Raw genomic sequence first — 21,145 nt, forward strand, 5'->3', positions numbered from 1 at the left:
TCCTCAACATCTTATAATCTAGTGGGATGGGAGTATAATTATCACAAAACTGTATGATAAGTGCCACAGTAAATACTGCTACATAGCTTAGGTTACTTGGTGTATGAATTCATTTCTGGAAATGTTGAGTCTAGGATTATCTACGAAATATCCAACCAGAGATGTTTTGAAGGCTGGCAGAAATACCCACTAGAGTTCAAGAGAGAAGTTTGGTCTACAAGTACAATATAAAAGGAAAGGGTGTGCATGTGAGATTTATGGAAATTGATGAGCTTGGCTACAAAGAATGTGTAAGAAGGAAAATGTAAGGAGAGAAGAGAGTCAGTGCTATGATTCTAGAGAATATGCACAGAACGAGGACTAGGCCAAGGGGGAGGAGTTAGACCAGAAAAAGTAGAATGAGTCAGAAATGTAGGCTGATATATCCATCAGGGTTCAACCAGAGAAACAGAGCTTCTAGGATATATGCATGTATAATTAGAGTTTTATTATAAGGAATTGACATTATGCAATTGTGGGAGTACTCTTTCTAATTGCATCTTGAAGTTAACAGGAAAGGTAGTCAGGAAAGGAAGAGGACATGAGGAACAGAAGCAAAGGCATATTAGAATCTCTGGGGATGGGTGGAACCCACGAGAACAGAGAGACCACAGTGGTCTCTCATTACCTCCAAACTCTCAGGCTTAATGATATGGGTGTCCTGCCAAAGACACTGGAGCCCTTTGTCACAGAACTAGACATAAACCTAGTTTAGGAATATAGAAACTAAAAGAGGGATTTGGCAAGAACAGGAATACTAAGAGGTGCCCTGGGAGATCTGCATTTCTGACATACTCCTCCTTACCCTCACTGAGTTGTAGCTTCCTAATTTCCTCTTGATAATCAAAGTCAATTACCCAAGCTAAATAGAAGAACCTCCCATATGGATGTTGATTGAAGAGCCCCAAGTGATTAGGTAGCAGTCTCACCTTCCACTTTAACTGAATCATTGCTCTATGTCCTGATAGAAAACTTTTCTTGAAGCTAGGGCTTCTGGATTAGCAAGGCTCCAGTTGCAGACGTGATAGGAATTTCACTAGTGGATTTTTAGGGAAAATAATAAGAGCCACTTCCATATGATCTTTCACTACTGTCCTTCAGGGTCAATCCAGAGTTGAACTAAAATGCTACAGCTGTTTAATATTGAGAGTATTTCATAGAGGAACATCTGTCTGGACTTAAATATTTCTCCCTCAGTTAACTGGTCAAAGGGTGTGTTCCATGTAATCATAGGTGCCGGTTGGTTGAGAGGGGATCAGATATTATCGCAGGAGTGTAGAACACAGGCATCAATAACACTTACTCATGCAATTTACTTATACCTTCAGGACCAGCTCGGACTCATCTGGTTTCCATTTGGTGATAGAATGCTACTCTGCATATTCAGTCTTATGGCTTTGTTGGTCAGACAAAACCCAGTTCATGATGGATAACTTAGTTTGCATGGTAATTTGCTTCAAGTACTGACAGATCTGCTAGGTTGTTTTTTGTTCTTGTTGTTAAGTATAGTTTGTTTCACAATGCAGTGTTAGTTTCTATAGTAAGAGTGATTCTGTTATATATGTATATAATGGAAATATATATATATAGTCTTTTGCAGATTCTTTTCCATTATAGGTTATTAAAAGATATTGAATATACTTTCCTGTGCTATACAGTAGGACCTTCTTATTTATCTATTTTATATGTAGTAGTATGAGTTTGTTAACCCCAAACTCCTAATTTATCCCTCCCCCCTTTCCTCTTTAGTAACCATAAGTTTGTTTTCTCTATGTGAGTCTGTTTCTGTTTTGTAAATAAGTTTATTTGTATATATATTTTTAGATGTCACATATAAGTGGTGAAACTTGTCTTCTCTTTTTGCCTTGGAAGACTGACCCAAGAAAACATTTGTATGATTTATGTCAGAGAATGCTTTGCCTGTGTTTTTTCTATTCTCTGAGTTTTGTGGTGCCATGTCTTATATTTAAGCCTAAAGACGAATACCCATTTGAGTTTATTTCTGTCTGTGGCATGAGGGAGTGTTCTAACTTCATTTATTTGCATGTAGCCGTCCAACTTTACCAATACCACTTGCTGAAGAGACTGTCTTTTCTCCATTGTATATTCTTGCCTCCTTTTTCAAAGGTTAATTGAATGTAGGCTGTGGGTTTATTTCTAGGCTCTCTATTCTGTTCCATTGATCTATATATCTATTTTTGTGCCAACACCATGCTGTTATGATTACTATAGCTTTGCAGTATTTTCTAAAGTCTGGGAGGGTTATATCTCCAGCTTTGTTCTTTTTCTTCAGGATTGTTTTGGTATCTGGGTCTTTAGCGGTTCCATATACATTTTAGGATTATTTGCTCTAGTTCTGTGAAAAATGTCATGGATGATTTGATAGGGATTACACTTAATGTGCAGATTGCTTTGGATAGTATAGCTATTTTAATTATATTAATTCTTCTGATCTAAGATATCTTTCCATTTATTTTATTCATCTTCACTTTCCTTTATTAATGTTTTATTGTCGGCATATACATTTTTCACCTCCTTGGTCAGGGTTACTCCTAAGTATTGTTTTCACGGTATTTTAGAAGGGACTCTTTAAAACTTTCTCTTTCTATTATTTCATTGTTTATTTAAAGAAATACAACAGATTTCTGTGTATTAATCTTATATCCTGCTACCCTGCTAAATACATTGCCTGAATACATTGCTGATTAGAGTATAATTGGGACTATGCTTTGAAAATCTGCTAAAGTTAATATTTGAATACAATATGGTCCAATAATTTACTCTGAGATATAAACCCAACAGATGTGTGCTTATTTATGCCAAGACATGAACAAGAATACATATAAAACCATTATCTATAATAGCACAAACTGAAAAGAGCCAAAGTGTTTATCAAGGGTAAAGGAAAAGTGAATTGTGGTATATTCAAGCATGTGCTTCCAAAATGCAAATGAACTACAATTACAACAACATAGATTATCCTTAGAAAAAATATTAGTCAAAGAAACCAGAAACAAAATAACATATACTGTATGGGTTCATGTAAATAAAATGTGAAAACAAATAGTCTTAGACTCAAGATAATGAATATATTTACAGGCCACAGTTCAGTTCAGTTCAGTCGCTCAGTCGTGTCCAACTCTTTGCGACCCCATGAATAGCAGCACGCCAGGCCTCCCTGTCCATCACCAACTCCCGGAGTTCACTCGTCCATCAACTCAGTGATGCCATCCAGCCATCTCATCCTCTGTCATCCCTTTCTCCTCCTGCCCTCAATCCCTCCCAGCATCACAGTCTTTTCCAATGAGTCAACTCTTCGCATGAGGTGGCCAAAGTACTGGAGTTTCAGCTGTAGCATCATTCTTTCCAAAGAAATCCCAGGGCTGATCTCCTTCAGAATGGATTGGTTGGATCTCCTTGCAGTCCAAGGGACTCTCAAGAGTCTTCTCCAACACCACAGTTCAAAAGCATCAATTCTTCGGCGCTCAGCCTTCTTCACAGTGCAACTCTCACATTCATACATGACCATAGGAAACACCATAGCCTTGACTAGATGGACCTTTGAAGGCAAAGTAATGTCTTGGCTTTTGAATATGCTATCTAGGTTGGTCATAACTTTTCTTCCAAGGAGTAAGCGTCTTTTAATTTCATGGCTGCAATCACCATCTGCAGTGATTTTGGAGCCCCTCAAAATAAAGTCTGACACTGTTTCCACTGTTTCCCCATTTATTTGCCATGGAGTTGATGGGACCAGATGCCATGATCTTCGTTTTCTGAATGTTGAGCTTTAGGCCAACTTTTTCACTCTCCTCTTTCACTTTCATCAAGAGGCTTTTTAGTTCCTCTTCACTTTCTGCCATAAGGGTGGTGTTATCTGCCTATCTGAGGTTATTGATATTTCTCCTGGCAATCTTGATTCCAGCTTGTGCTTCTTCCAGTCCAGCGTTTCTCGTGATGTACTCTGCATAGAAGTTAAATAAGCAGGGTGACAATATACAGCCTTGACGTGCTCTTTGTCCTATTTGGAACCAGTCTCTTGTTCCATGTCCAGTTCTAACTGCTGCTTCCTAACCTGCATACAGATTTCTCAAGAGGCAGGTCAGGTGGTCTCGTATTCCCATCTCTCTCAGAATTTTCCACAGTTTCTTGTGATCCACACAGTCAAAGGCTTTGGCATAGTTAATAAAGCAGAAATAGATGTTTTTCTGGAACTCTCTTGCTTTTTCCATGATCCAGTGGATGTTGGCAATTTGATCTCTGGTTCCTCTGCCTTTTCCAAAACCAGCTTGAACATCTGGAAGTTGACGGTTCATGTATTGCTGAAGCCTGGCTTGGAGAATTTTGAGCATTATTTTACTAGCATGTGAGATGAGTGCAATCGTGCGGTAGTTTAAGCATTCTTTGGCATTGCCTTTCTTTGGAATTGGAATGAAAACTGACCTTTTCCAGTCCTGTGGCCACTGCTGAGTTTTCCAAATTTGTTGGCATATTGAGTGCAGCACTTTCCCAGCATCATGTTTCAGGATTTGAAACAGCTCAACTGGAATTCCATCACCTCCACTAGCTTTGTTCATAGCGATGCTTTCCAAGGCTGTCTGGCTCTAGATGAGTGATCACACCATCATGATTATATGGGTCGTGAAGATCTTTTTGTGCAGTTCTTCTGTATTCTTGCCACCTCTTCTTAATATCTTCTGCTTCTGTTAGGTCCATACCATTTCTGTCCTTTATCGAGCCCATCTTTGCATGAAATGTTCCCTTGGTATCTCTAATTTTCTTGAAGAGATCTCTAGTCTTTCCCATTCTGTTCTATTCCTCTATTCCTTTGCATTGATCGCTGAAGAAGGCTTTCTTATCTCTTCTTGCTATTCTCTGGAACTCTGCATTCAGATGCTTATATCTTTCCTTTTCTCCTTTGCTTTTCGCCTCTCTTCTTTTCACAGAGGGTACTAATTGAGGGGGCTCAAGAGAGACTTTTTTGGCCTTGGCATGGATGGTGTTTATAAGGGTGTTTTGTTCCTTGAGCCTTTCATCTGTATGTTCATTCATTTTTCACTGTCTTCTGATATTTTCCAATAAGACTTTTTTTTTAAACTGAGTTGTGTAGATTTAGAACAATATTGAGGAGTTTGCTTATGTTCTGTCACTTGAAGACTTGATGGATTAAAAAGAACAGAAGGTATTATTTATGTATTCCTGTTTGTTTGAAAGCTTTGCCACCTTTTGAGTTGATGACACAAAAACTCCTGTCTCTAACTAACCTTATTTGTCTGTCTAACATACAATGTTGTACACTTTGTGATGTTGCATCAGTGATGCTGTCTTTGCCCATCTGCTTTGCTTTCTTGGGACTTGCCCCTTGTGAAACTCATCCCCTAAGAGTGCCATTCATATGCACTGAAACATAATTAAATATCTCAGCTTGTCTAAGAGATCTGTCTAATACACAGCTATTACAGCAAATACTGAAATACCTCTTTCATCTTCTCTCCAGGCAGAACAAATACTGATAACATTTCACAGTATTAGGTTAGTTTACAAACAAGCTGTGTTACAGTGTGGATGAACCATGAAAACACTATGCTAGACAAAAGACGCCAGACACAGAAGACTATACGTTTTTTATTTCATTTGTATAAAAATCCAGAATAGGCAAATTCCAAGAGATAGAAAGTGGATTAATGACTGCCAGGGTCTAGAAATAAGAAAACAGAGAGTCACTACTAATGGGTTTGGGCTATCTTTCTGTGATGATGTTATATATGTTCTACAGTTAGATAGTGGTGATGATTGTACAACTTATGAATATGCTAAAAACCATGAATTTTACACCATGGAAGTGTGGATATTATGGTATGTGAACTGTATCTCAATAAAGATTTAAAAACTCAGCCCTGAGCTAAGCGTCTTTTAAAAAAAAGTTAATCCTGCTATGTCTAGAGAGATGACTGTCTAGGGCACAAAGATAAAGTGAAAATTTATTTTCATAAAAATCTTTTGTGCATTAAACATTTTTTTTACTGTGTGTACATATTATCTATGAAAAATTAATTTTTAAAAGTCAGTATTATTCATTTTTTATATATGTGGAAAGTTTTTACTCTGGAATACTAGAGCAGATCCTTGTTGCCTTGGAGAAAATTCTGTGGCCATATATTTTACATAATTGAAAAAGGGTGGTTATCAATGAACCCTTTGTTAGAAAACATTGAGATGGTTTTAGAAGTTCCCAGTCATCCATAGTTGCAGTTGAAAATTCTGATTCTAACTTGATTTCTATTCCTTTGTAGATATTCTGCCTTTTCTCTTTAGAAGCATTTAGCATTCTCTTGAAGCTCAGATATTTCAGCACCATCTTTTTATATTTCTTCAATATTGTTTTCTTCTGAATATCTCTGAAAACGTTAACTATTGTGAGATAACATGAGCCATAGACTCTACAATGAATTAAGTGATCACAAATGACAGCCGTTTGGCTAGCTGCTGGCTCCAGCCCAAATCAGCATTTCTTATTTCATCCTAATAGTGATAAAATAATAATTTTCATTCTGCCATAGCAAGCATTGTCACCAAAGATTTGCCTTCAATAGGCACCTTATTCCTGGCTATTACATTTAATACTGTAAATAAATTTTTTATCACTGCATCTGTATCTATTTTCCACTGTTAATAAATTGTCTGTGCTTCCCCGGTGGCTCAGTGGAAAAGAATCTGCTTGCTAATGCAGGAGACTCTGGTTCAGTCCCTAGGTTGGGAAGATCCCCTGGAGAAGGAAATGGCAACCCACTCCAGTGTTCTTGCCTGAGAAGTCCCATGGACAGAGAAGCCTGGTGGACTACAGTCCACAGGGTTGCAAAACAGTCAGATTTGACTTAATGACTAAACCTCAACAATAAATGAAGTCATCACTGCCTTTTGACAAACACCAAGTCAAAAAATCTTTAATTTTCATGGTTGAGTTTTATTTATTTATTTTCTGAACACCTTTCTCTAGCAAGCATTCATATCAAAGTAGATTTTAGTAGAAGAAACAGAAACCATTACAAGTATTTTATACTGAAAAAAAAAAATTGGTACATGCAAAATCATTAGAAGGACTGAAAGAGTGAAAGTCGGTAATCCAAAGAGGCTGTGAGTTTCAAAACCGAACAACTGTAGCTATGATCTAAAAGTCAGAAAACAAAGTGCAGCTATTGTTGCTAATCTTTTCCAGAGCTCGTTCTCCACCATGACGTTATGCATTTGAAAATGGTGAGTAGATGCCAGAACATAGATTCTACTTTCACAGAAAATGGATTTTGTTTTGCTACTGCTACAGCTGAAAGAAGGTGGCCTGTGTCCTTTCACCTTCTAAATCTATGATGTACATGAGACCTGATATATATGAATTATATAATTGTCTTACAGATTTTTAAAAATCTAAATCCTCTCATGTTGTTAGTTTCACTAAAATATTCATGGTTGCCTCTATGTTTATATACATAGAATAGGCGGATTTGGTAGCCCGAATTTTTGTATGTTGCCTAAATAAGAAGTCCTGTTCACCTGGCAGATAAAAGAATGTGAGTTCTGTTTATAGATGTCCTCACTCTGATCATTTCGGTGGGCAGGAAGAAGATCAGTGATGTAGGGAGAGTACATGTGACTAGGCTCTTTTTCATGATTTATGAGTGATTTTGTATGCTGGATCTTCCTATTTCTTATGACAGCTCATGGCACTAGGTTAATTATCCTTCTTTCTCCTATAAACCTGGTGCCCATTCTGGTAATTTCTGGAATCAGACTTCTTACTTAATAAAAATGAACTTGAAGTTATATTCTGGGGAGAAACACTGTTTTCAGGCCCTCTACAAATGGATTGCTATGAAACATTTTTTGCCTTCTTATGAATTAGCTGGAGAAGGAAATGGCAACCCACTCCAGTGCTCTTGCCTGGAGAATCCCAGGGACGGTGGAGCTTGGTGGGCTGCCGTCTATGGGGTTGCACAGAGTCAGACATGACTGACTCGACTTAGCAGCAGCAGCAGCATGAATTAGCCAACCTATTTATCCAAGTCTTAGCTCTTCTCACAGGCCTTATTATCTGTCATTTGAGGGTTATACAAGGACTTCTGAAAAAACTCATTTCAGTGGCTCATCTCTTTCACCCAGATGAGATTAAGCACTTTTTAGTAAGGTGGATTTTGTTGGCAATTTGAGCCTACCTCCATAACTGTTAACATTCTCTTCTACTCTCAAAAGTTTGCTTGTGACGCTCTGCTAAGATTTATAGCAGAGTTATGGTTTTTTGGCTTTATTTATATTTATTTTTTTCCTGTAATTTCAGTGAAATTTGGGGAGAGTAGGAATGTAACTGACACGTTCCATTATGTTTTGTGAGCCAGATCTGTTATCCTTCAGTCAGTTCAATTATTCAGTCATATGACTCTTTGTAACCCCATGGAATGCAGCACGCCAGGCTTCCCTGTCCATCACAACTCCCAGAACTTGCTCAAACTCATATCCATCGAGTTGCTGATGTCTGTTATCCTTAGGTTTATAACAAATTGATTTCCACTTTTCTGGTTTCTTAAAATACTAATCAGGACCTACAGCTTCTCTCTCAAATCAGATAATACAATTCAACTTTTTTCATTTCTTGTTTTACTTTCCCCACACACTCCATCTTTTTATCTCCAAGTATCTTGAATTTGGTTACAAATCATTTTGAATTATGACACTTCCTGAAAGCCATCTAAGGACCAGATGCCACCTTTGGATACTGAGAAAACAAGTGGCTTCCATTTGAGGGGGTTTCGTGATAACTTCATACCAACTTTATACATTGCTACTTTATACAAGGAGGCACAAGAAAGATACTGAAACGGGAAAGAGTTTACAAAGAGTTTACTAACAGTTTACAATTTTGGAAAGGAAGTTTCCTCAGTATGATAGAAAGGTTTGAGTGGATACATAGCAGTGGTGGTTTGGATCAGGGAATTAAAGGTTCAGAGAGATCAGAAGGTCAGAGACGTTGCATTTTTAGCAGTGATGTGGAACACAGAAATATGAGGTTGCAATAACTACGGTTGTGGTGGAATGTCTTGAGGCATTCAAGGTAGCCCAGCTTTCAGGGAATCTGACTAGTCATCTCTATTCCTCTATTCATTCTGGATATTTGCTTATGTCCTTTCTTTGGTCTGGAACTTGCATCTCTTTTTCTCTCTTCTCCCGCCCAGTTCAGACACTATGTCTGGAGCTAAATGGGACTTTTGGACTTAACCTGGTGGTCCAGTGGTTAAGAATTCATTTGCCAATGCAGGAGACACAGGTTTCATCCCTAGTCTGGGAAGATTCCACGTGCCCTGGAGCAACTAAGCTCATGTGCCACAACTACTGAGACCAAGCTCTAGAGCCTGCAAACCTCAGCAAGAGAAGCCACTGCAATGAGAAGCCCACAGACCACAAGGAGAGAGTGGCCAGCTTGCCTCGACTAGAGAAAGGTGCACAACAACGAAGATGGCACAGCCATAGATAAACAAAATTAAAAAAAAAAAAAAAAAAGCTTTCTTTAGGAAGACTTCTCTTAGCATGTGTACTTTTTCTCTGGCAGCCCTTTTCACAATAGGTAGTAATTGCTCACTGACTTATTTGTATCCTCAACTATATCTTAAGCTCTGGCAGGGAAAAGATAACTTTCTTGGTGAAGGTACAGCCTCTATGTAATCATCCCCTAAATTGTACTCTGTAAGTATTTATTACTTTTTCAAATTTAGTATTATAAAATTCAATTACAGTTCACAAAAGAATTCAACATGTTTTCTTTAAAGAATAACTGCCCCTACTGTATTGCATGATTCGCTTCTTATATATTTCATTTACAGTCCTTCCTAACTCTGTATTTTCCCATGTCACAAACATTACTACTCAATATATATCTGGGGAATACATAAACTGAATCAGCTTTATTTTCTTACTTTCTCCTTGATATAGAAACACGTAAAAAGTGTTAACACTGCTCAGATTCTAACATTTTAACATTGTTTTTAAAAAACAGCTAACCTGTATATGAATAAACGTGGCATTTGAAACTGCTGAAGGACTGAAATCCAATTGTACATACTCTCCTCATATTTTTATGGATTTAAAAATTCATCTTAAAAAATATATTATCTAAGTGTATGCAAAGCACTATTCCACATTCATGGAACACACACACTGCTCTGTCTTCTCAGAAACAAACACTGACCTCCTACTTATTTGGACTGAGGGCCCAGCATCAGGGATTTGCAGGCAGAGGGTTTGGGGAGGCTCTCTGTTCCCGCTCGGCATTACTCGGCTCCTCTCGGCTCTCCCTCGGCTTCGCGTTCGTCTTCATTCGGCTCCGTTCAGCTCCTCCTCTCGGAGATACAGCCGAGGCGACTCGCGCGCACGCGCTCTCAGCTTCTGCTGCTTTTAGGGCCGCTCTCTAGCTCCGGTTTTTACTTCCTTCTCTTCAGAGCTGTATCCGGGTCGTTGTTTTCTCTATTGTCTTAGGCAACCGGCCTCGGAGTGTGCAGATTCTGGGTCTTTTGTTGCTTTTGTTTGCGGGATAATAAAGTTTTTCTTTCCTTTATATATTTTTTTTATCTAAGCGTTTTAACGGGGTAAATTAACTCCTCAGGGCTGCCGGGTTGGCCGCGCTGCCTGGGCCGGAGGGCGCCTTTGGCCAGGGAGCGCCAAAGGAAGGCGCTCGAGCGGCCGGGGTCGGTTCTGCTAGGACCGGGGGGCCGGGGGGCGGGAGGGGAGCGGCGGGGCTGCACCTGGGGCGCCCCGGTCAGGTCCGCGGCGCCGCCTATTTTTAATAGCATCTTTTGGACTTATTTCCTTGGTCTCAGTCCTCGACCTCGGCGCTGCCTGTGCTATCGCAGCCTCTCCTAGGTCTCCTCCAAACGACCACCTCGGATTCCTTAGTAAGTGTGTCGGAGGCGTCCGCGGGGAGACAGATCCATTTCAGTCCAAGAAGTCGGGGCCGGCGAGGGCAGGGCGGGGGTGGGAGAGTCCTGTGGGAAGATGTACCCTCCGCGGACGCTCCCCCCTCCACGATCCGTCGGAATGGACATAGCTTTTTATATTCCCTGGGCTTTGAAATTTTTACTGACTGTTAACGATGTCTTAGTGAGGGATTACAGAGAGCAAGTCTCAGAAGCAAGATGTTCAAGAAGGCCAGTTTTGATTTTTGTGCCCTGGGCTCGTACTTGCTGCGCCTTGGGGCTGAACCTGCCCATGGAGCTGGCCGGCCAGCCCCAATATTCCCACCCCAACCTTCCACCGCACCATTTGCCGAGAACTGAATTAAGACAAAGATTTGCGCCACCTGCAGGAGGTCATCTGTACCTTCTTTCAGCACCACAGCTCTCCCTCGCGCTTGGTGTGATTATGAATGACGATGTAATGTTTTTCTTTTAACAGTGGATCGCAGCTCCAAGAGGAGGCAGGTGAAGCCTTTGGCAGCTTCTCTGCTAGAAGCTCTCGATTATGATAGTTCAGATGACAGTGATTTTAAAGTTGGAGATGCTTCAGGTAAATGTTTATTTCTCGCTTCCCTTTTCCCACCTCTTTGGAGTTGGGCTGATTTTCAGACGTTGCTTAAAAAGAATGGATTTTAATTAAAATGTCAAGATAAAGTTAAAGCACATAAACTTTATTTTGTCTGTTTGATTTCCTACATGTCCCTTAGAGCGTGTCACTGGATAATACTATCACTACTTCTGTTATTGTTGCTACGTATCAGATAACTGTCAGAGAAGGATTTATTTCAAAGATGCAGTAGTATTGTAAATCACCTATACCTCAATAAAGGCTTCCCTGGTGGCTCAGTTGATAAAGAATCCGCCTGCAGTGCAGGAGACCCCAGTTCCATTCCTGGGTGGGGAAGATCCGCTGCAGAAGAGACAGGCTACCCACTCCAGTATTCTTGGGCTTCCCTTGTGGCTCAGCTGGTAAAGAATCTGCCTGCATTGTGGGAGACGGGTTGGATCCCTGGGCTGGGAAGAGCTACTGAAGAAGGGAAAGGCTACCCACTCCAGTATTTTGGCCTAGAGAATTCCATAGGCTGTAGAGTCCACGGGGTCACAAAGAGTCGGACACGACTGAGCAACTTTCACTTTCATACCTCAATAAACACCAAACAAAAAGACACAGTGGAAACCAGAAAGACACAAGATGCAGAAGTGTTTTCTCTGTTGTTTACTTAAAGATACATTTACACTTCCTTTATGGACAGAGTGGGGAAAAATCTAGAGCTAATCTTAAAGTAGAGTACCGTTCTGAGAGTAATAGGAGCCTTGAACCGCCAAGGAAGAGTTTGTCTTTTCAGACTGCTTGGCACCCTCTGAAAGGAGTTTTGCTTTTTGTCTATTAGCTCCCTTACCAGCGCAAAATTGACATAAGTAAAAAGTTGTACTTTGGTAGGTGCTGGACTCTGTCAACTGGGCCGTTAAAAATCTGAGCTACAAAGCATGAATGCTTGCTAATTTTATTTTGTGATTTTAAAAATAAACTTAAAAAAATTTCATAGGGTGATACACACAACTGAAATCATATAGTAACATTGTACACAATTGAAAAATGGAAACGTATGTTTTCCCTTTTATCTTTTGTTCATTGTAATTCAACAGACATATCTACATAAGTTTTCATTGCTGGAATCTGAGAAATACAAATTATGTTTAAATATTTTATGTGAAAAATAGAAGTACACATGAACAATAAAAATTCCTTAGTTCTGCCCCTTTTGACAGAAATTTAAATCAAGTGAGAAATTTAAATCAAATTTAAATTTAAATCAATTAAAGGATAATTGATTTTATCCTTTTAAAGGTTTTAAATTATTCTTCTAGAGAATTTTCAGTGCTTAGTCCTATTTCTCTCCTGATTTTTTTTTTTTTTTCCTGCGAGATGTGGTAGGAAGGGATGAAATTTGGTTGTGTTGTGTTACTATTTTACTTTTAATAGCTCAACAGGAACAGTTTACATTGTGATTTACCAACAACTTTTTGTTTCCATAATCTTACTTAATTTTTACAATAACTTTGGAAGAGATACTATTTTACAGATAACAGGGACACCGAGTTTAAAGAATTTGCATGAAGCCACTTAGCCTAAATGCATCTAGTCCAGTTCTTAGGATTCTCAACATTTTTAATGCTTTCACTGCTTAGGCCCTGAAAGTGGATAGATGTAGTCTTAAGTTGAAACTATTGTACTTTCTTATCAAGGTGACTAATTGAGGTTACTCCCAGCAATCAAAAGTTGTAAAGTTTATCTTGTTTAATTTTTTTACTCCTTTGTTTTTCAGCTCTTTCATCTCTCACTTGGTTTACTGTTGTTTGGTATTTCCAAAGGGGAAAAAAGGAAGGGAAAGAAGTAAAATCTAAACCTATGTCAGTGCTCTTGTTGAAAACTGGCAGAAAGGGATATTCTTTGCTAGAATGCAGCTTTGGTTTGTCATGTTGAGATTGTAAACTGACAAAAATGGTTGGGTCTCAGAAATTATGACTTACTAGAATACAGTTAGGGAAAAACTCCAAAGCTTAATTTCTTTTACGTATTCCATAATTAATTTTATGATGGTAAATTCTGACTTTGTATATAATTTTTCTCGTTTTATTTATTGAGATGTAGCACTTCTCTTTACAAGGGTTAAAATAATCTAATGATACAAATTGCTTTCTCAAAATAATTTTTTGATATCAAGCTAAATAGAGACCCCCTCACCTTGTTAAATTTTAATCATGGTTGACGTGAATTATCTGTTATTTGTGAAAATGGTGAGTTTTGTTAGGTTGATAATTTTTTTAGTCTTCTGAAGTAATTAAAAATATATACTTTCAGTTGTCTAGTCTGCTATGCTTGTAATTTCCTTCCTGGGCCCCAAAGGTCGCATATTTGTTTGTGCAGCTCTTGTTATCATAACTGAGAGTTTAGTAGAAAATGATTTTTTTTTAAAATGGGTAATAGTAGAAATTGAATTGTATTTTCCACTTGTGGTTAAGGTGTATTGTCTCCCATAGCTGACATGCTGGCTTATCTAGACGACCAGTGCTTCCTGTTTGAATCCTTTCTCTTCTCTTTGTAAGACAGTTGGACTCTTATAGGAAATAAGACATTTGAGTTATCACTGTTTTTCAAACATGTTGAAGTTGTGGAATCCCAGCCCTACTTAGTAATAGGCAATTAAACTGGAGGTGAAAAAATGGTAACTGAATAGTAATAATCTTTAATAATAGTCTTTCTGATCATAGCTTCTATTAAAGCAGTCTTTAATAATCACTAACTCTGGACTTCTCTGGTGGTCCAGTGGTAAAGACTCTGCATTTTCAATGCAGGGGTTGCTGTTTCAGTCTTTGATTGGGGAACTAAGATCCCATATGTTTCATGGCCAAAAAAAAAGACTCCTACAAAGTTGTTAAAAATGACTAACTCAATAAACTGTTGACTTCGTTCAGACTTAATGTTACAATGGTTAGAGTGGTGGGCCTCAGTTTTTTAATTGGATTCTATGAATTTCTTCCGGTATTCATTTTGAATTCTGAAATTCTGACTACAAAACTTTGTGTTTCTGTCTGGCTTTAAGAATAAATATTGAAATTTCTGAAAACTGATTACCCTTGCAGATAGACATAATTTTTGTGCTTCTCAGATAAAATAGAAAAAGATAAAATTCAGAAAAGAGCTGCCAATAAACTTGGCAAGTTATTATCAACAGTTAAGTGTTATTAGCTTCTACCTTTAGAAAAGTATGAACTGAAAATAGACCATCTTTTATTTTATCTCTAACGTAAAAGTAGGACTAAATCTATCATTTTTGATTGAGGACAATCACTAAATAAATTTTCAAATTAATCCCAAAATAACATGTAAGCATATCAAATTTATGGTGGTTACCACCAGAAGAACCATATGTTAGCTGGTACCCTATGAAATTAATCATTTTATAGGACTAAAGGCAGTTGATTATTGGCAGTTTCATAGTTTGGCTTAAACTGACTATATCTGAGACTATGACTTAAGATGGGATAGGAAACATTTAAAGTAGGATTGAATCTGTCTACAGTGCAGGAGACCTGGGTTTGATCCCTGGGTTGGGAAGATCCCTTGGAGAAGGAAATGGCAACCCACTCCGATATTCTTGCCTGGAAAATCTCATGGACAGAAGAGCCTGGTGGGCTGCAATCCATGGGGTAGCAAGGGTCAGACACAGCTTAGTGACTAAACCACCACATGCAGCTGGAATAATGTTGAAGATAAATGCATGTACTACGTTTATTAAACAAGATAAAATAGCACTGCTGTGTCTCCCCAACCCTTAGCCAAAGTAAGATGGTTAACTTTAGCTCTTGAGCCATAGTTTTGTTGTTGTTTAGTTGTTCAGTCGTGTCCGACTTTGTGACCCCATGAACTGTAACCTGCCAGGCTTCTCTGCCCATGGGATTTTCCAGGCAAGAATGTTGGAGTGAGTTGCTGTTTCCTTCTCTAGGGGATCTTCCCTACGCAGGGATTGAACCCGCATCTTCTACATTGGCAGGCAGATTCTTTACCACTGATCCACCAGGGAAGCCCATCGTTAGTTTGGTTGGTCCAAATTGCCAGAAAACAATTTAACCAAAAGATTGAGACTAGATTTTGCCTTGGTAGTATTTTCTGCTTAACTGACTTTGGCTAATGAGCAAATCTGGTTTTTCATTAACCAACTGTTACTTTGCTTAAAAGCTCTTTGCTGGATGTTATGGTGAATTCACAAAGAAATAATAAATACTGGAATAATTAAATACAAAAGGAGACAGATATTATAAAGCATGATCTAGTTCCAGTCTTTCAAAGGAGATGGGATTACTTTAGACTGGCTTGATTTAGAAGATTCACTGAGGAGATGAGGGTTGAACTAGGAAGTGAAAGAGTCCCAACCTAGGTGAGGAAAACACTAGGTGTTAAAGAGTGTGGAGGATGGTAAATATTATTTACATATGGAGATCAGAATTTGAATAAAAGAACAGTAGAAGAGATGAGCCTGGGAAAATAGAATGAGGTCAAATTGAGATCTTACATGTCAGACCGGGGTTCTTAATCTCAGCAACACTGTCATTTTGTTTTGGTTAATTCTTTGTTGTGGAGGCTTGTCCTTTGTATTGGAGGATATTTAGCAGCATCTCTGTCTTCTACTAACTGCCTTTAACATCTACCCTACCTAACTCCTATCCCAGCCCTGCCCTTTTGTGGCAACCGTTATAGACAAATGTTTTCTGTGGGACAAAATTGTACCCACTCGAGAACCATTGGTCTGGATTTACCCAGAAAATACAAAGTGCCACAAGTAGAACTAGAGTAAACAGTAGAAGATGAGTTGTGTTGACTGGCTTTTTGAAAAGAAACATACTAGATTAGCTTACAGTGTCCCCAGGATGATAACTGAATGACTACTAGACTGGTGATGTGTCTGTTACCTGTTGTATATGTATATAATCCTAATTATTGTTACATCAGCTCAATAAACAGAATAGTTAAATAATTAAGATTGATGAACAAAGATGATTCTTTATATTGCAAAGCTACCATAAAACTGAATTAAATCATTCTGATTTAATTACTTAATATTTATTAACTATTCTAATATTCTGTTATTTAATTTATTATTTAATATTTATCATGGAGAAAACATAAGCATTGAATATTGTGAAGGGATTCTTTAAGGTTGAGTTCTAATTTCTTTATCTGTAAAACATTTAACTGTCTGTTAGTGGAAATAGCTGTTGCTTGCAGAGGTTCTGATATATTATATTTGAGAAAGGTTACCATTAATTTAGGGCTTCCCTGGTGGCTCAGAGGTTAAAGCATCTGCCCCCAATGCAGGAGACCTGGGTTTGATCCCTGGGTTGGAAAGATCCCCTGGAGAAGGCAATGGCAACCTACTCCAGTATTCTTGCCTGGAGAATCCCGTGGATGGAGGAGCCTGGTGGGCTATAGTCCACGGGGTCTTAAAGAGTTGGACATGACTGAGCAACTTCACTTCACCTCACCATTAATTTAACTGACTAGGAGATAGAGATTTCAATTTTAAAGTTTTTTTTTCCTAATTAAAAATTTTTTTATTGTAGAATTAGAATTAATTCTATTCCTGTGTCCACAATAGCTGTATTTGAAATATCTGGTTTATTTCTCTAGTCTATTATTGCTTTTTTCTTTTTTTTTTAATGGTTGTAAAAGTGATGACTTGGAACATTGTTTGAATAGGAAATTTTTCATTGCAGTCTACAAAAATACAATTATAGATAGCCCAGGACTCTGATTTTTCTCATTGCCATTATTACTAAGTAATGCCTGTGAGTAAACATTGTTTGTCTCCATCCCCCAAGTGCATATGTACCAAAAAGAAGTTACAACTAATCAGTTGAAGTTATTTTTCAGAAATCAGAGAAAAGTAAAATTTGAAAATTCCTGATCCCCTGCAGTTGGAGTATGGCTAATGTGTTATATTTGGAGAATGGAGGGTTGGGTAAGCTACTAGGATTGAAATTTGTGGGAAAATCTCAGATTCTTCTAATAATGTTAACAAATGTAAAACATTTAATTAATCTGTTTAAGATTCTGCTTTCTATTCAGGCATGATAAGAAAACAAAAACAGATTCAAAGAGTACTTTTAAAAATAATTTATTGGCATTGGCAAAAACAACCAAAACAAAATTGCAGAAATTCTTGACATTTTGAAAAATTTCCAACTAATGTTTACCAAAGTTGGATTGGTCTTGGTTTTGATCAGGAATCCACATTTGTGCCTCACTTGATCATTTTTTTTTTCTATCTACTATTATGTTTTTACTGGTAAAAATTATTAGGAGTACTTTTTAATTAAGAAAAAATTCTACAAGGTTAATCCAGAAGAAAAGTACCTTTTCTCCATTTCACAGCTCTCTTAATTATAATTAATTATATCTACTTATAATTAATTATAGTTATCTGCATTGCTTTCAGGATGTTCCAGTTTTCTTTCATCAGTATGCACAAAGATCCGTCTTTGCCTCTGAAGCATATGATTAACTCTGCTTATTATTTATTTTATCTTTATCTGAAAATGAGCTTCACTGGTGGCTCAGAGGGTCAAGAATCTGCCTGAAATGCAGGAGACCTGGGTTTGATCCCTGGGTCAGGAAGACCTCTGGAGAAGGGAATGGCTAGTATTCTTGGTTGGAGAATCTCATGGACAGGAGCCTGGTGGGCTGCAATCCATGGGGTCGCAGAGTTGGACGCTACTGAGCAACTTTCACTTTACTTTCACTTTTATCTAAAATTACCTAGGAACTTTTTTTTTTTTAATCAGAAGTATTTTTTTCTTGGTAGTTTGAGTCTAATAGTTGTGAGTGGTATGAAAAAATCACCATTTTTTTTTTCTTTAATGATTTGTAGAGCTGTTGGACTTCCCCTATTTGTGTTACTGGGTCCACACTCTTCTTAAAAATTTGCTTACAAATTCAAAGATGTTTCCTATGTTTGACATAAACTTATTTGATGATAAAATCTGACTGGAACTGATAGGAGTTTATTTGTAGTGTTTACTTATCTTACGTAAATCTTTATACTTTTCACTGCAGAAATAATGTATTTGATTATACGATAGTACCATAGACCCCACCGGTGGTGTTAGTGTAATATATTGTGCATGCACCATGCTATGTTTGCAAAATCTGGGGGAAAAAAATCTAAATTCTGAAACACATCTGGCTCCAAAAGTTTCAAACAAAGGATTGTTGGCTGACATTATATTACTCTTGTGGCCTTTGCAAGATTGTTCAGGTTGAGAATGCTTTTTTCACTGCAGTCCTGAATGAGATATAGGCACTGTATGATAATCCTGAGATTGACAGTGCTTTTACAGGCTCAGTCAGCATCGACTAAATGTTAGTCTGTGTTTTTTTATGTGATTTAACTTTCAGGATTTTCTTCATCAGCTGTGTGTAAAGGATTTCTGAGATATTTTAGAAACCAGATACTAATAACAGACAACTTTTTTTACTTTGAATGGCCAGGTAATTATAGAGGCTAATGCTGGTTGAGTTAACAGAAATTAAAATGGTGCAAAAATATGAATTTTTTCCATGATTTTATGATTACCCTTTTTGTGGTTATAGGTACAAAATATTCATCACCCCACAGATTTTACTATTGATGTTGGCTACGACCTGGTTATTGACTGGTTTGTTTCCTACTTCTTCCTGCTCTCCTTCCACAAATATTTTAGATTCTTATTTATTTGATTATATGTAAAGAGGCTTGGAATGCTACTGAATAGTGCTGGTCTAACAGGGTGTGGACTGCCCTAGGCAGGGATGGATAGCACTTGCTAGGAAGCTTATGGTCCTGCATGAACTCTTAATATCCTCAGCCTATCTTTTCAGTGACAACTGTGCTTGCTCTTGTCTAAGACGGATTCGTTTTTAAAAAATGCACTAATTTCTTTCAATCTAGGGGCTCTAGTTGTTAATGCCTAGAACCTTTGGAAGTTTAGGTGACTCTTTTGTTGATATGAACAGTATCCTAATAAGCAGAAAAGTGGATAACTTAAATATCTTGCAACCTCCATTTTCTGTGCCATTGCTATTGTCTGTTTTTCCCTTGTGTATTTGGTGCTCCTAAATTTGATTGGTATATTAGAGATGTGGTATAGGTTGACTGTCATAAATATCTAGGTTCACTTTTGCTAGGTAAAGAGTGAGATAAATGAAACAGGTTTTTTTTTGGCGGGGAGGGGGTCAGATTTTTCTTGCTCTGAATGTGACTCCATGTTTGCCAATCCATGTAATTTAGGAAAGAAAGATGTAAGAGAAGAATATAATCTATATTATAAAGTTAAAATCAAGTGCTCAATTTAAAAAGAAGTACCTTTACTTTCAGAAAAAAAAAATGCCTCTAAAGTACCAAGTATAGTGTGAGACGTATGACACAAAATAGTGGTCCTCGTTTTAAAGCATGTTTTAATTTAGAGTTACATCTATTCATCTTCATTAGTGCTATACTAAACTAGAATCATATCAACTTCATTGATTTATTATTTAATCAGGTTGGGAATGTCTACCATTCTTTGACTTAACTTTGTTTATATTGTTTTGCAAGTTACTCACAAATTTTGGTGGTTTCATTTGTGTCAGCGTTGTGTGTGTGTGTGTGTATGTATATACATATGTGTGGTTTTTTTTTTCTCATATTTTCAACAGATTCTGAAGGGAGTGGTAATGGAAGTGAAGATCCTTCAAAGGACAGTGGAGAAGGTTCCTGTAGTGATTCTGAAGAAAACATTTTAGAGGAAGAACTGAATGAAGACATTAAAGTAAAAGAAGAGCAACTTAAAAGTTCTGCAGAGGAAGAAGTGCTGTCATCAGAAAAACAGTTAATTAAGGTGGAAAAGAAAGAGGAGGAAGAGAGTGGAGAAAGGCCTAGGAAGAAAAAGGAAAAAGAGAAGGAGAAAGAAAAGGAAAAAGAGAAGGAGAAGGAGAGAGAGAAGGAGAAAGAGAAAGCAACAGTATCTGATAATGTGGCTGCCGCTGCCGCCTCCGCCACGCCAGCCACGAGCCCTCCTGCTGCTCACACGTGTCCTGCAGGCCCCGCTACCACGGCTGCTGAGGAGCAAGTCAGCGAGCCAAAAAAGTGGAACCTTCGTCGGAACCGACCACTTTTGGATTTTGTTTCCATGGAAGAGCTGAATGACATGGATGACTACGACAGTGAAGATGACAATGATTGGCGACCCACTGTAGTGAAAAGAAAGGGAAGATCTGCGTCTCAGAAGGAAGGAAGTGATGGAGACAATGAGGATGATGAGGAGGAGGGAAGTGGCAGTGATGAGGACGAGAACGATGAAGGCAACGATGAAGATCATAGCAGTCCCGCCAGTGAAGGGGGCTGCAAGAAGAAGAAGAGTAAAGTTCTTAGCAGAAACAGTGCTGATGATGAGGAACTGACCAATGATAGCCTGACACTATCTCAGAGCAAGAGTAATGAGGTAGATCAACCCAATTTTTATGATATCTGTCTGTCTGGGGAAAAGGGAATTCTTCTCTAAACCATTCTACCCATTATATTAAGTGGCTTCCTTGA

General features: G+C 38.0%; 1 protein-coding gene across 16 annotated transcripts in view; it reads left to right on the forward strand.

The window, feature by feature from the left end:
* Positions 1–10,544: 10,544 nt before the first annotated feature.
* PHF14 (PHD finger protein 14) overlaps positions 10,545–21,145 on the forward strand; it is a 194,940-nt gene continuing 184,339 nt past the window's right edge. For all 16 annotated transcript variants that reach the window (XR_009600334.1, XR_006059599.2, XR_006059600.2 and 13 more), the window contains exons 1-3: positions 10,545–10,970; positions 11,470–11,580; positions 20,266–21,050. Coding sequence is in view for 10 of the 16 variants with exons in the window: in XM_042248412.2 (XP_042104346.1) it covers position 10,970; positions 11,470–11,580; positions 20,266–21,050 (897 nt within the window). In the remaining 6 variants the exon portion in view is untranslated. The remainder of the gene's footprint in view (positions 10,971–11,469; positions 11,581–20,265; positions 21,051–21,145) is intronic.

The sequence above is a fragment of the Ovis aries genome, chromosome 4, assembly GCF_016772045.2.
Source record: "Ovis aries strain OAR_USU_Benz2616 breed Rambouillet chromosome 4, ARS-UI_Ramb_v3.0, whole genome shotgun sequence".
NCBI classification, from domain to species: Eukaryota; Metazoa; Chordata; class Mammalia; order Artiodactyla; family Bovidae; genus Ovis; species Ovis aries.